This window comes from Anomalospiza imberbis, chromosome 8, assembly GCF_031753505.1.
Source record: "Anomalospiza imberbis isolate Cuckoo-Finch-1a 21T00152 chromosome 8, ASM3175350v1, whole genome shotgun sequence".
In the NCBI taxonomy this organism is placed as follows: domain Eukaryota; kingdom Metazoa; phylum Chordata; class Aves; order Passeriformes; family Viduidae; genus Anomalospiza; species Anomalospiza imberbis.
The window spans coordinates 20,510,041-20,524,841 of NC_089688.1; the positions used below are offsets into that span (position 1 = coordinate 20,510,041).

General features: G+C 35.8%; 1 protein-coding gene across 2 annotated transcripts in view; it reads left to right on the top strand.

The window, feature by feature from the left end:
* The window catches only part of DNTT (DNA nucleotidylexotransferase), an 85,307-nt gene extending 71,093 nt beyond the window's left edge, over nucleotides 1-14,214 (top strand). For both annotated transcript variants that reach the window (XM_068197738.1, XM_068197737.1), the window contains one exon: nucleotides 11,019-14,214. In XM_068197738.1, the coding sequence (XP_068053839.1) occupies nucleotides 11,019-11,105 (87 nt within the window). In that variant the 3' untranslated portion in view covers nucleotides 11,106-14,214. The remainder of the gene's footprint in view (nucleotides 1-11,018) is intronic.
* Nucleotides 14,215-14,801: the final 587 nt, after the last annotated feature.

The window sequence follows — 14,801 nt, forward strand, 5'->3', positions numbered from 1 at the left end:
ATTAAGAATTAAAATAATCTACTTTTCTTACCTCATGGTAAGTTAAAAAATGATTATGCATTTTCTCATGTGCTTAAGTGTGCTTCTCCTTAGTGTTCTCTTAGCATTTTAAATGTTTTTCATACAGCATATGATTGGTTATTTTTACAAAGTTTGCATGTAATTCATATATATATATATAGCTAAACCTAGTCTCTTTGCAATAACAAGCTGTACATCTAACACAAAGATAAAAGTACCTAATTGTCATTTCCTATGCTCAGTGTGTTTTTGGAGCAGTTCAGTGAAACCTGTATTGCTAATAAAAAGACATCTCTCAAAATGCATAAGTAGGTGCAGATCCTGAATATTTTGACTATACTTTTTTACTCATTTTAATTTCTTGGGCAGTGCAGAACCAATAATTTTCAATTGTTTTAATTCAATTATTCAATCAGTATGCTGGGGTAAGTTATCAAATGGGGGGTAGGTTACTGAGTCTTATATTTTCTGTCAAAAGGAAAAAGTAATTAATTTGAGAAGAAGCTAGGTAGAGAGGAAGCTGTAAAAGGAAGCAGCTGAGGACCAGAGAGGAAAATGGCATAGGAAGTGGGAGTCAGAAGGAGATGGTGGATGTACAAATTTGATAAGTACATGCAGAGTGGCTGGAAAAAGCAATGGGGAATGGAAAGGGGAGATTTAATTAACAGCTCCATTGTGGAAAGGAATATAGGTTGGTTGAAGAGACAACTGAAAAGGACCACGAAAATAGAATGGCAGGGAAGAGATATAAGTAGAAGTTTGATGGACTGAAAAATAAATTAAATTCATCAGGCGAATGCTCTAAGCTGGCAACAAGAAGTAGGTAAATATTCTGCTGCCCCAAATAACCAAGTAAACCATGCGTGCCTCACTTAACTCTGGATATGGTGTGAGAGGAGCCTAGAGCTACATTAGAAATCTGAGAGCAGACATCAACAATTTAGCATAGGGAGCTGGAACAGATACAGATTATAAAAGCTCAGTTTCCTAAGACTGATTGATCCCACATTGGTCTGTAACTCAAGATTGTGTCAGTGCTGTCAGCAAATATTTGTTAGCCCTGTAGCACAGTGCATTTCTTGCCTAGTGAACAAAGCCCAAGTACCTTACAGGATTTGAAGTAAGCAACATTTCTTTGAAGAAATGAAGTCTCTATGCCTAAACACAAGAAAATTGAATTAAGGTCAAAATTAAATCCTCCACATTCTGGGATTTCTTAAATTGCATGTCTTTGATTTTGCAATCCCAATAAAGTTCTTCTGTAGCAGTTTGTTTATAGTAATCCCATATGAATTACTCACAACTGAGTTTCATAAAATCCAGGATTCTGCTTTTTTCTCATTTCATTCACTCTTACAAAGCTTTATAAAGTAAAACACAAAAAAAACAACAGTATTTGACAAAGCTGCTGTAAATATCGCAGACTTAAAGTGAAGCATGACTATAGCTGAAGTGAAAAAGGAAATAATCCCTGAGAATATTTTTAAGGACTTTGTGGTAGTACAGAGATTGTCAGAGAATTGCAGGGACAATAGGCTTTTGATCTGTTTTTGTATACAACAGTGTGTTACTTAACATGTTAACATTTTTGCCTGTGTTGTCAGACAGGAAGTTCCAACTTTCCTTTCGCTTTGTGTGCCCCAAACTAAAAACATTTTAGTCTGGGGGCCAATGTATTGTGGAATGTTTTTAATTTTTAAAATTGTAATGGGAGATTGGAATGCATAACAATATAGTGTTTTGCAACAAAGTAACCACAGATCTGTCATTTTAAACAGACAATAGTTCCATTTAATGTACAATATGGTCTTGTTTACAAACTAAATTTCAGCAAGTTCTGTTAAGTCAACAGAAAATGTTTTTTAATATTTTATTTTTCAAACTGTCAGTACTTCAGCATTGGTCTTTTTCTTTCTCCTTCATCAGAACTACTTGGAGTAAGTAGATTGCATGTAGAAAACATGAAGATATTTTGTTACACTATGTTATGATTTAGCTGGGTAAGTGCCTAGAATATTCTAATTCTAGCCTTATTATTCTATTTTACTTGATTAATTTACTTGCTACTGTTCAAAATTTAATATCAATAAACCTCTAATGAGAGCTAGAGATGAGTTTAAGAGAAACATTCTAGTCTGGTATTTCTGATTAAAAGCACAGGACAAATCTAGTGGTAATATGAAATGAGAATTTATGATTATGGCTTCTATTACATTCAAAAATTATTCATGCCCATAATTATTAGAATAAATTCCACTGCATTATTTTGCATCAGTACCATTACACATGATTTTGCCTGAGGGTATCAAGTCAATGGGTAGTGCTTGCAATACTGCTTTTTCAATCATGCTTTGTTATACTGTCGTTTCAAAAAGTAATTCTTTTTCCCTCTGATTTATTTATCATCTTGTTTGTAGCTGGCTTAGGAACAGATTAGATTTTATTTTAAGGCAGGCAGGCTGATGTGAATATTACTGCAGAAAATACCAGTTAAACCTTCAAATTACATATGGAGATAATATATTGTCAGAGAAACTTCAGGTTATTGCTACTGAAAACTGTTATGATACTGTCAAATGAAAAATGCACTGTGTCTGCAAATGTTGTGGGATATTATTATTGAATTTGTTGATATACATCACATTTCTAGCACAATTAGTACTTCATTATTTATGGGTCTATAATTATAAATTTGTTTGTGCTGTTGGTAGTCTCACTCATAAACATAGCTTAAGTAGTTAGTAAAATGTCTAATTACAAGTAAAGCAAAAATCACCAATAGCCAGTCTTAAAAACAAACCTCTTCAAAAAACCAAATGAAAAACATTGGGAAAAGCACAGTAGGAAAAACACTTGAAAGTTTCTAGTCATGTTGTTTAGGAAAGTCTTAGAAGACAGATTGTCAGATGTTATAACTATCCACAAACTATAAACAATGCGTGCTGACCATAATGAAGCTAAATTCTGATGGGTAATTACTACACAGTTCCTTGGGGCTTGATTCTGTAATGTTGTTTTCATCAAGCAATGTTTCATGTTGAGAATGTTGTCTGAGTACTGGCGGAATGAGCTGCCATCCCTCTCAGGCAAGAAAGCAATATGAATATCAGACCATGAAGAAGTTTCATTTTTCCCTGGTACTTTCTGGCAGTGTTCATACTATAAAAGACAATCATTGAGTACAGTTATTTGAAAGTTCTTGCATAATGACAGGACTATACACATCTTTTATGGAAATTGCTTCACTTAGCCATTTTTTCTTCCTCTGTTTTCTCCCCACTCTCTCCATAAAATAATTTTGCTTGCTATGAAGGTTACTGAACACAGTGACTCTTGTTAGCACTTTGTCTACCTGATGATCAGCTGGAGATTTCAGAGAAGTAGCCACTATTTTACAGATCAGTGTTATGTTGTATTCCCATACTTTCATTGCTGATTGAAGGCACTCAAACTCCTCTCAGTCAGTGCGCTGCAGGAATTTATGGATCTTCCATAAAGCTTTCTCTACAGCTGCTTTGCGAAATTCTGGGTCTGTAAGTGGTGTAAAATTGCAAAGCTATTTGTTATGCTGAAGCTCAGGGCAGATTTATGTTTTCCACCAAAGATGTACAACACTCATTCTTGTAAAGTTAGCAGTAGCATAGAGAAGGAAGTGAAAATTGCTGGCTTCCTGCTCAGTGCTTGCAGAGCCTGCTTTCACCTTGGTCATGGCAGGTCAGTAGAGAGGAATGGAGTGGGTTGTGATGCTGAAGGTAAGGTTGCCTGGCACAGCATGGCAACCCTTTCCTGAATGACAGCTGGAAATCCTGGTGCGTGGGCTGCACCTGGTTATGGATAGATCAAGGAGATGCACCTTCATCTGTTAAAAAAAATGGAATCATAGTCCCTGTGGCTTAACATTGATATCACTTAATTCTGATACTGATGTCAATAATTTTTAAGTGTTGGTGGTGACTTTGGGGTCCTCTTAGTAATTTTAGTAAAAAATCTCCCTCTGTTACTGTATGTATTTCTTTTTGACATATAGCATAAAAAACACAGCCCACTCTCCCACTTAAGGTGATGCTCAGTGACTCAAGTTCCACATGGTATGGATAGAAAATAGCATGGAGCTAGGTATTTAGGGAAGATTTTAAAGAAATATACTTGGGAGAGGATAGCTTTCACTCACATTATTTGTATTATTATAAGTCATATAATAAGTCAATATAAACCAATTAATTATGCTGTCTTTAGGTTAGTAAACTCAAATATAGACAAAAACACATGATAATTATGTCAGCAAAATGCTTATTTTCCTTGAAATCAGTTCCTAGCTATTGTTATGAAGAGTTATTATACATTTTGTGATAGGTTTCCTCAGACCTTGTAGCTTATACTTTTTAGAGCTCCTATCTGCACCGGCTAACCACCGACAAATTCAGTCTGCAAAAAATCACTCCAGAAAGTGATTGCTCTTTGATAATGAGGAAGGTGGGAATATATTTTTGCAAGTGGACAACTTTTGAACAGGGAGTAATTGAAACACTCGAAGTTTGTAACATCCCTTTTCTCCCTTCCTTGCAGCTGTTCCTTTTGCTGAGTCACTTTCCAGGCACTTGCCTGCTCTATCCTCTCAGAAACCCACTAACCCACTTATCCATTCAGATGAAGTAAAACCAGGTTAAGCTTTCTATTCAACCTGCTGCAAGGCCCTAACTAAGTCTTAACCATGGCTCTAATAAGTTTATCTAAAGTATTGTTCTATTCTAGGTGCCCTTGTTTGCTGTTTCACTGGCTGGTGGTTAGAGTAAATTTGTGTGGTTCTGTAAATTTTGGCTTGAGTAAAATGTTCTGAATTGTTATATCAGATATTTTAGTCTGAGTTTGCATCTACCTGAATTCAGAAATGTCTGAACTCAAATTCTGCTGAAATTTTCTCTTCTTCAGTTTTACTTCCCTGTCTTACTGTGTGTGTTGCACTCATTCTCCATATGGAAGTTGCTGAACTGCAGAAGCTCATCAGCATGTTCATTTGGGTAAGAACTGTTAGTATAGGAGGCCCATGAGGAGGTCATGTCAAGTCAATCATTCAATAACTCATCCATCCAGGTTTGGCTTTAGCCTTTTTCTACCCTGTTACTGACATCCTCCATTCTGTCCGCTCCTGCGTTTCTCTGGTTTTTTAACTTATTTTTAAGAAATGTTAGTAGCATCTACATATTTATGATTCCAGGATAAGCCTAATTGAATTTGATGGGGATCAAGGATGCATACAACTCAGTGTTTATTCTGGGACTCGCAATAACTTAATTGTCAATAAATAGAAGGTCCAATTAGTTGTGCCATGGAGTGAATTTGGATAATTTTTCATCAATCAGTCTTTATAAACTGATTACCTCTCTTCTGATTGACCTTTCTGGGAGAAGATGTAAGTGTGAAGCTAAAACAAACATGTGCTCTGCCTGTCTGTCTTGTCTTCTCTTGGGTTTTCCTGACTCAGTTGCTTTAAGAGTGGTCCTTGTACTTGCCACATCCAAGGATTCTTAGACATCTGCGTTCAACACATTCAATGGCTGGCTTTGGAACGCAAGTTTTTGTTTTAAAATTATGCTTCCCTTGCTAGGGGATGACTTTTTTATGACCTCTGTGTTTTCAAGTTTGCTTTTCATTGTGAGCTAATGGAGGTATTCAAGCTGGTGAGGCAGCTCAGGCTTCCCAGTGGAAAACAGCATTGAACTTGTATGATTTCCTAAGGCTTGTTTGCTAAAGTTCACCAAAAATCCATGCAGCTCACTGTAGTCAAATGGAAAAGCCTTTGGGATGTCTTTAATTTTGCACTGAGACCTTCCTTTTCTTCTCACTGGATTTGTGCACTTTCAGTCACAGGCACCTTTAACTCTCAAAAATAGCAAGCAAATGCAATTATATAGGTAGAGAGCACTAGGTGGGTGCCTACACATTTTTAGCTTTGCAAAATTTGACCAGTTGATGGAACAACATATTTTTTGCTTTCTGGTTTCTTTGTTCTTTCTTTCTTTTCTTACCTTTCTTTTCTTACCTTTCAGGCAGGCCTCATTTCTGTTTTTAAAGAATAATGTAGAGCAAGCCCTAAAATTTTCTTGCAATTCTGATCATACAATAAACGAAAATGTGACTACTTCAAGCTTCCAAATGTCTTTTTATTTCTTTTCTCTTCAGTATTTTGTGGATTAGAAGAAGTTGCTTGGGGCTATTGTCATGTATTATATTTAATATTCATATATCATGAAAAAATTTATGTACTGCAGCTACTTGTTTAAAAATATTTTCACAATAGTTGCTACAGCATTCACAGAAATTCTCTCATAAAAGCGTTGGTTGTTTGCACCTATTCTAACTTGTTGGTTTTGTTTCAGTATATGGTTATTTCAACATTTTCAGAGATGAGAATTAAGTTAATGCTCTACTCATTTATTGTCACACCCTTGCACTGAACTCGATAAAATAGGACCACTGAGTACAGAAGATAGCTGCAGTCAAACTAGGAATTGCAGGAAATGTTGAAACAAAAATACACCAGTGCATTGTTTTGTGGATATGTGATTGTACAGACTTCCTTGATGCAGTGCTCAGACTGTCTCACAAACTGAATATTTTCAGTTTGGTATGCAGGATTTTAGGTGAAAATAATCCAAAAGTCACAAAATAATAAAATGTATACCCATACTGTCAGGCATACCTTATAAACTATATATACTGATTTAGTAAACACAGCTTCTTCCTAAAGTTTCTGCAGTGCTGGTGTGACCCGTGTGCCCTGGTGGTGCATCAACACCTGAACTGGAGAACTGGCCCAGGGGCAGAGAACAGGTGGGTCAGGTAACATTCGGGTCAGGTAAACACCCAGAACATTCCCACTGGCAATCATGTGGCAGACATGATGCATTACCTAAGTTTCTGCCTTCACAATTCTTTCTGTAAGCCCCTTTTGTTAATTATTTTTTCAAGAATACAAATGCTGTTTGAGCAAATGGGATCAGAGAAAAAGGGAGTTTAATTCAAGAGCTTTGTACTTTTAGTCTGATAACCCATTGAGGTATATTCTATCAATTGTGGGTCTGACATTATGGTGCACTGCTTCACTGAATGCCGTGGCCTTTCATATCTAAAGAAGCTGTTGCAAGGAATGTAAGCAGCATCATCTTTTCATTTGTCCAAATTATCTTTAATTAAAACTCTTCAATTGACTTGACATAAGTGATGACTTGCGAAGATGTCACTAAAGTGACAAATACATGTGTAAGAAATTTAAGGTGCATTGTGGTATCTTTGACCATGGCTGATTAAGTAAGTCCTGTTGCTATCATCATTCATCTACAACTGACTTTACCCATAAATCTTATTTTTAGAACGGTCTCTGTCCAAGCACAATGAACAATTAAGTTCCAAGTTTGCAAATGACAGTCTGTCCTTTTCTCTTCTGTTGTTCATTTATCATAGTCTTGCTTACGGCCACTGTGATAATTTGAGACATAAAGTGATGGGGGTTTAGACTGCTTGGTATTTATTATTCAGTGTACTGGTAAAACTACAAAGTTAGGTATGATCACACTGTCATTATATCTCCACTTAATTAATTTTAAAAAGAAAATGAAATATTAAGGTAATTAAACTGATGGGAATATGTGTTGTATGTTAAACAATATGAAAATCAGTGATTTTCAGAAATCACTGATTTATGAACAAGTGATCACTGTCTTCTGAGAAGACAAAAACTAAATTTAAAATCCCTAGACATCTTGTGTAAGATTTTTCTATTTTAAAGCATGCAACTTAATCCTGGACACAAAGTAAAAGTTAGAATAAATGTGTATGTTAATGATATTCCAGGCACTTGTCTAGAAGCAAAGTTTTATCAAAGAGTGTTTTGTAAATTGCTAAAAAGATACTGTTAGCAATAATCTCTGTACCCTTCCTTCCAACCACAATTTATTTCAAGTAATTGTAGGTCAGGAGCACAGACAGACCTTAGTGTTCATGGTCCTTCAGGGTCTTTTGCAAAATGAAGGGATGTGCCTCATACAAAATGTTATAATTTTCAAAATGATAATGAAATCTGCTAGAGTATGACTGCGTTTTCCTGAATTACAGCTGTGAAGCATATAAAAGTCAGGGCTCTGAAAAGAGTAGGAAAAATGGGATATGGAAGGAAATTACTTGGTCTTTAAGGGTGCAATTTGGCTGTGACTTACTCAAGAGCAAATGTTCAAATAGTTTATAAAGCAGAGTTATGCCAGTAATCAATTAGGAAACTTCATACTTAATTCTTGTTCTTCAGCTAATACCAAGGATTATAAGGATTTAAAGAAAGGAATTAATCAAATTTCTACCACATGTCTCATCTTCAAAACAGTGAATTTCACATGTACATACAAACTTGGAGTACTTCACTCTGCAGCAGATTCTGCTGGTTCAGAGCCATCAAATCCCCTTTCATCAATGATAATACGTGGTACTAACTTCTATTTTTGGGTACTTAAACTAGTTTTCTAAGTTCATCTTCAGATGGGTTAAATATTAATGAAATACTATAGTGACAGGCTAAGACTTATTCATCGTATTACATAAGTGTAAGTATTAAGTGTAAAAGAGTTTATTTTGATATTGGACAGTTGTTATTACCAAGCAATTTGGTAATAAACAGTTGGATATCAGTCTGCCTGGAATACAATTAAATGCGTGCCTTTCAAGAAGGTTGTGCTGTTGGCTAATGTTGATTGAGATATCTAAAACTAGAATTCTGCTTTATTAAGTAAATTTTTTTTTCTGGATTCATTGTATTAAAATCTGATATGAAACCAAGTGACAGTAGAAGTATAACATAAATGAGCTTTGGCAATGATAGGTTATCATTAATGCCAAAATGAAGAATAAGAGGTAGCAACTCATGTAAGCAAACATTTGGATGGCAATTGTTATACATTAGGTGTAGCTAATGGTCATGTTTACAACCACAAATGTAATATTTACATCCATTGAAATGACAGAATTGATTAAATGGGATAAGAGGAGAGTGTACCAGAAGCTCCAGAGCATTTTTTTTTTTGTAAATTTGAGTGATGTTGGTGGAGCATGTTTTGGATCTCCACAGTATTGGTAAGAAGATGAAATAAAATCACAACTAGGCAAGCAGTTCATTACTTCTCTTGGGGAAAAAGAAAAAAATCAAGAGAGAATGGTAGTGAATGCAATAATCAAATTTGCAGCACTGTATAAGCATAGAAAGAAAATCATAGGTTATGATTAACATTAATAACACTTACATTGCTAAAGCAGTTGGCAGATACCAGCCAAAGATTAATTGAGAAACACTGCTTGTAGCTACTGAGAATGGTATTCAGCATCAAATACTTTGTATTAGAAATTTTCCCTGTCAAGCAAATGAAATGAGTTTAGCTTGCAGGAAAACATAAAGTGACAGAACAAAAGAAATGGAATGCAATTTAGGGTTCCAGAGATATGAAGAGCTTCTATTAAGGAGTGTCTGTAACATCTGTCTACAAGTATAAGATTTTTTTTCTTATTTTACTTTTGTTCTTTTTTTTGCAGTAATGTAAGTGTATGTATTGCCCTCTTTTTCTTAATAGTACTAAAAGAAAACAAAAGAAATAACAAAAAAATCCCTAAAATCCTGTCATCTCAGGAGACACTTGAGGAACAAAATATCCTCAGTATTGTTATTCAATGGGCAGTTGTTGATGTCTTCTTTCCTTTTCTTTTATCCTGTTCAATTTATATTTTCTATCATTTTTTCCTTCTTCTGTCTATGTGAAAAAGTTCAGTATTTCTGGTGTTCAGTGTCATTTGTAGGTTCCTTTCATTCCAGAATCTGACATTTGAACTTCCTATTTAAAAAAGGGATATTCTTGCTCTATGCTTTATAAGCAAACTTTGCTATTGCAGAGACAACGTTAATCACTCAGGTCTTGGTTGTGAATCTCTGATGCCAGAAGTTGTTCCACCATACCGTGGGTCTACTCTGATCTAATCATGGGCTCTTCCTGACCCATTCCCGTGGGTGTGCTGGACAGACAGCCCTCCTGGAGGCACTGCTCGGCAGCTGACAGAGCACAGCTGCAGGCACACATGTGGTAGTCAGAGATTCTCCTTACTCAAAGGAATTTACCAGTGGGTTCTCCAGACAGCATCTCCTCTTTCACAGTGGAGAGTAAATCTAGAAACTCAACCCTGAGGTTTTCACAACACTTGAATTTGATTATTCAGAGTTGAACACTGATTTAGACTTCAAATGATTCAGGAATTGCTGAAATCTTGAAATATCTTTTTTGCTTCCAAACTCTACATTGTGAGGTTTTTACTGGTTTAATATTCACTTACCTTAGCAGCTTTTTAAATTATTATTGTGCTTTAGTGATGAAAGGAATGCATAAGGCTATGTACTTATTATATCAGCCATCATACAGCAGGTAGCCTTGTAAGTGTACCTGTGTAAAAATAATCTCCTGTATTATCAAAAGTGCAGGTATAAAAAACAAAACTGCATTTTACTGTAAAACATTCAGAAGGAGTATGTGTAAAGAATAAAAAAGCTTGGCTTTTAATTGATGCTCTTAATGCGTGGCTAGGGACAATTGGTGTCACCATCAAATCAGTTTGAATGCACTTATAGAGAACATTACTGTATTAATTTAAAAACGTTTATGATTTCATGAAGGAAGTCCTGCTATTGACCCTCATGGAAGGGAAACATAGGTTGGATTTGAGGGTCTTGAAAAAGTAAATAAAAACAAAGTTGAAAGCTAGTCATTAAAAGTGAAAACATCAAGCAGCATTAAAATTCTTTTTTAACTTGCTTTTGCATTTCAGGGTAGGCACACTGATGAAGACAGTGTATTCTGTAGAGGATACAATGGGTAGAACTGTCAAATATTAACTCCTTTTCAGCAGCAAAAAACATCAATTGAAATTTCTTTCTAACACCCTTATTGACTTTCCTTTTAATTTCTTTTTCACAGAGGATCTTTCTCAAAGCTGGAAGTGAGGAGGAAATCTTTGCACATCTTGGCTTGGATTATGTCGAACCATGGGAAAGGAATGCTTAAAATTATTTGCCAGTGTACATTCATCAGTTGACTGCAATGGACTTTCTGCCCACCTTGCAGTCTGGTATAGTTATATATACATATATAATAAGTATTTCTATGACAACAAAAAAAAATTAAATAAATATTAGAAGCCACTTGCACTTGCTAATGTTCCTAGAAGATAAGAGTTTAAGTTTTTCAAAATCTTTTCCAGTCCTTTCTGGTTCTGAATTTTCTATGTGGGAGTGATAAGACAGAGCTTGTTTTGGGGGCAAAACTTGGAACTGTTGAGATTTTTGCTTATGACAGGAATTTAACATTAGTCTGAACAATACTTGTTTTCTAAAGTAGTCAGCTACAACAATACGTAAATAATTCAAAACATTTGAGCTGAGTCAAAACAATACTGAAATATATGCTGGTCTTTAACTGAATTTCTTATGTATTTTGCTGAATCCATGTATAAAATTGCTCTGTATATAAGGCTTAATGACCTAGGCAGGAACTACTTTGCAGTCTCAGCAACTTGAGACTTCAGCTGTAATATTTTCCCAGGTAGGGCACCATTCTATAAAAACTATAAACAAGTTGATAATTCACTGAGAGTTAAAAAACATTTCACAGGAAGGGATTTTTAAAGGAAAAGTAGAATAACTCAGTAGCAATCTTCAATTGTGTAGAGAAATGCTATAAATTTATAGTACTGATTTGGACTAAAGAGGAGTCAGGTTATGAGGTGTAATGGTCCTCAATCAGGAATTTGATTCATAACCTGCATGAAAACAATGATTTAAGTGTCAGGCTGGTTACTGCTCCAAGAAAATGCAGATTTTAATTATCTGTGCTCAATTTAGATAGATGGAAATTTATGTATTAGCAAGTGTGAATGCATTGGAATGGGATTTTACTTGAGCTGTTGGGCTATTGGCTGCTCTAGAGTGGTATTCCCTGTCTTTAGTCAGAAATTCATATAGGATGTGAGAGGCTTTCTGATAAAAGCCCTATGAGATATTTTGGTTTCAGTAAATGTCTAGGTAGCACTTGTGACCATAATGACAGTGAAGAATTTGTAATACATTTATCCTTTAATAAACAGGGACATTCAGTGCTTTAGGAAGTGAAGCTATTTACTGATCATTCTTCATTTGGGAATAAAGGTGATTAAGAATACCAGGATTGGTCAAATAATTTTCTTCCTTAAAAATCTGGATTTTTTTTTCCTCTGTTGAGGCTGACTAAACCTCTTGACATGATGAGGAAAGAATGGCAATGACAGGGCTGTGCACAACAGTTATTACTGACAGTAAGGGCTTCCCATATTCAAACAGTATTTGTTACTAAAAAAAAGTATGCCTAATTTGTTACTCATTACTTTCAACTGGGGAATACACTTTTAGAGGACTGCATTGTAAACAGGGTTTACAGTCAGGGTTGTAGAAAAATGTGTTCATGGCAGGAATTTGCTTCTTGCCTGTATCAATAAAACCACCCTGTTTGAGTGCAGTTTTGCTAACTGAGCTGAAAATACAATGCTACTTCCTAAACTGCTCTAACTATAAAGCACTGGCATTGCTTCCTGCTTTATTGTGCTGATGTTTGAAGTAGCTTTGCTGTGTTTTGCATCAGAATGCTGACACTTAAGTAGCACTGACATTTTTCAGTCCTAATGGAAGAAAACAAAAGCTATGGTACCTTGTCTGAATATTCTTTCTACTTGGCCAACATTTGTAACAAATTATACATTCCAGTTGTGCTGTTTCTGCAAACTTCACGACATACACAAAATATCAAAAATTCTGAATTCCACATAAATAACTCACAACTTTTGTGCCTATGCATCACTTATAATTATGCCACCTGTGAGGGAAAAGAAACCAACACAAGTTGTGTCAGCTCCTCCAAGACTGGGAGAAATCAGCATATCACTTTATTCCTTATTTCCCTCAATTTTTCTGAACTTTATTTAGTATTCATCTTACAGATTGCTCACTGAAATAAACTATTAAAAAAAAATATGGACCTGATAAATGAGGAGTTGTGTTAAAGAGAAGAACAGCCTAGATGACCAGGATGGTTTGACCATGAAGAAGATGGCTTCTCTTGTGCACAGCCTCAATGGAGCAGCTGCTACTGCAGTCACTATCACAGGTACCATGTACAGGATCATGCCTGATAGCACCTGCCAAACCACTCCGCTGAAACTGTAATTAGGAAAGATAAAAGTCATATAGGAGAGCTGGGATGGAACAGGTTAAGGGAAATGAAGCCTTTATCAGCTGAGCATATTTGGATCCATGCGCTAGTGAAAAGTCCCTGCAGCGTGGTGGAACTGCTGGAGTCAGTGGTAGCGAAGCTTCTGAGCTCATGAAGGACAGGTGGGGCCTCAGGACCTGGAAAGGGCAAACATTTGTAAACAAGAACAGACCAATGTTTGTAATAGGAGGAAGTGAAGAGAAAATTTCAGTTCAGTGCTCTTAATATCTCCTAAATTGCTTGAATGATTAATAGACTGTATTTTTAATGCACCTAGGAGAAAATAAAGTGATAAGTTATTGGTAATTTGTTCATCAGAAACAAATAATGTCAAACTAATTCAGCTGTAAAGTCCCTGAAGGCTGTCTTTTTAAAATGTCTGTCCCTCCTCCCCTGCTTCTACACCAAGGCAATTTGTCAAGTAGTGAGTAGAGAAGGATCACTGGTTTAATAAGCATCTACATACAAACTCTCTAAGAATTACTAAGTAATTCTGTCTCTGGGGAAAAAAGGGACAAGTAAAAGGAAAGCCACTGTTATTTTTTTTTTTTCATGGTTTGAAGTAATATGGGATTTGTCAAATAATCTCTTAAGGCAAAGGCAATGAGATGTATTTAGTTTGGTGGGTAATAATGTAGTTAATGTCTAAAGGACTAATGTACTGAAGGAAAAGCTAATTCTATCTACACAGCTCTACAAAATTGCAAATCTGGGCAACCTAAACACTCATACAACTGAAGCCACATGGACTTTCTGCAAATAACTGGAAACCTGAGAACTGCTGCTACTTTGCATAAATAACTCCAGAATATTAAAAAACCCAACGATTTGCAAATGTTGTAATCCTCAAATGAAATGTCTTTTCTACAGTTTATGGGCAGAATTCTTTGGCTTTCTCAGGTGAGACCATCTTAATCCTTGGTATGAAATATATTCTTTCACTTTTTGAACAGCTATTACTTTCTGTTATACACTTTTCTTTGGCAACTGCAGTTAAAATAACCAGGTCCTGCGTCTATCAGGTTAATTAAATTCACATAAACAAATGAAGACTGGGAGTTCTAGAAACCTTCTTTAAGAGGAAGACCAAGCAGTCTTTTAGCCTGCTATGCAGATGCACAGAGTGTCTTATACTTTACTTAGGATGCATCCAATGTAAGCTGTTCTAGCTGAAGAGGCTCCATCTTGATAGCACCAGCTATTATGTGGAATACAGTGAAAATGTGTGTTGTCACCCTGAGCCAAGGGCCTCTGCTAAAGCCAACCAGAGGTACCACCTTGCACAGTGCCAGACAATAACTGGAAAAGGCTTTTCCCCATGAATGCTGTTCAAACCCCTTCAGAATACTTAGAAAGCTGTTTAATGTCTCCTCAAATGTTTATTATGGGCAACCCATAAAATCTAACACTATTTTTCAGTGGGTGCCCCCAAACAAATACTATTCCCAAATACTACTGGTG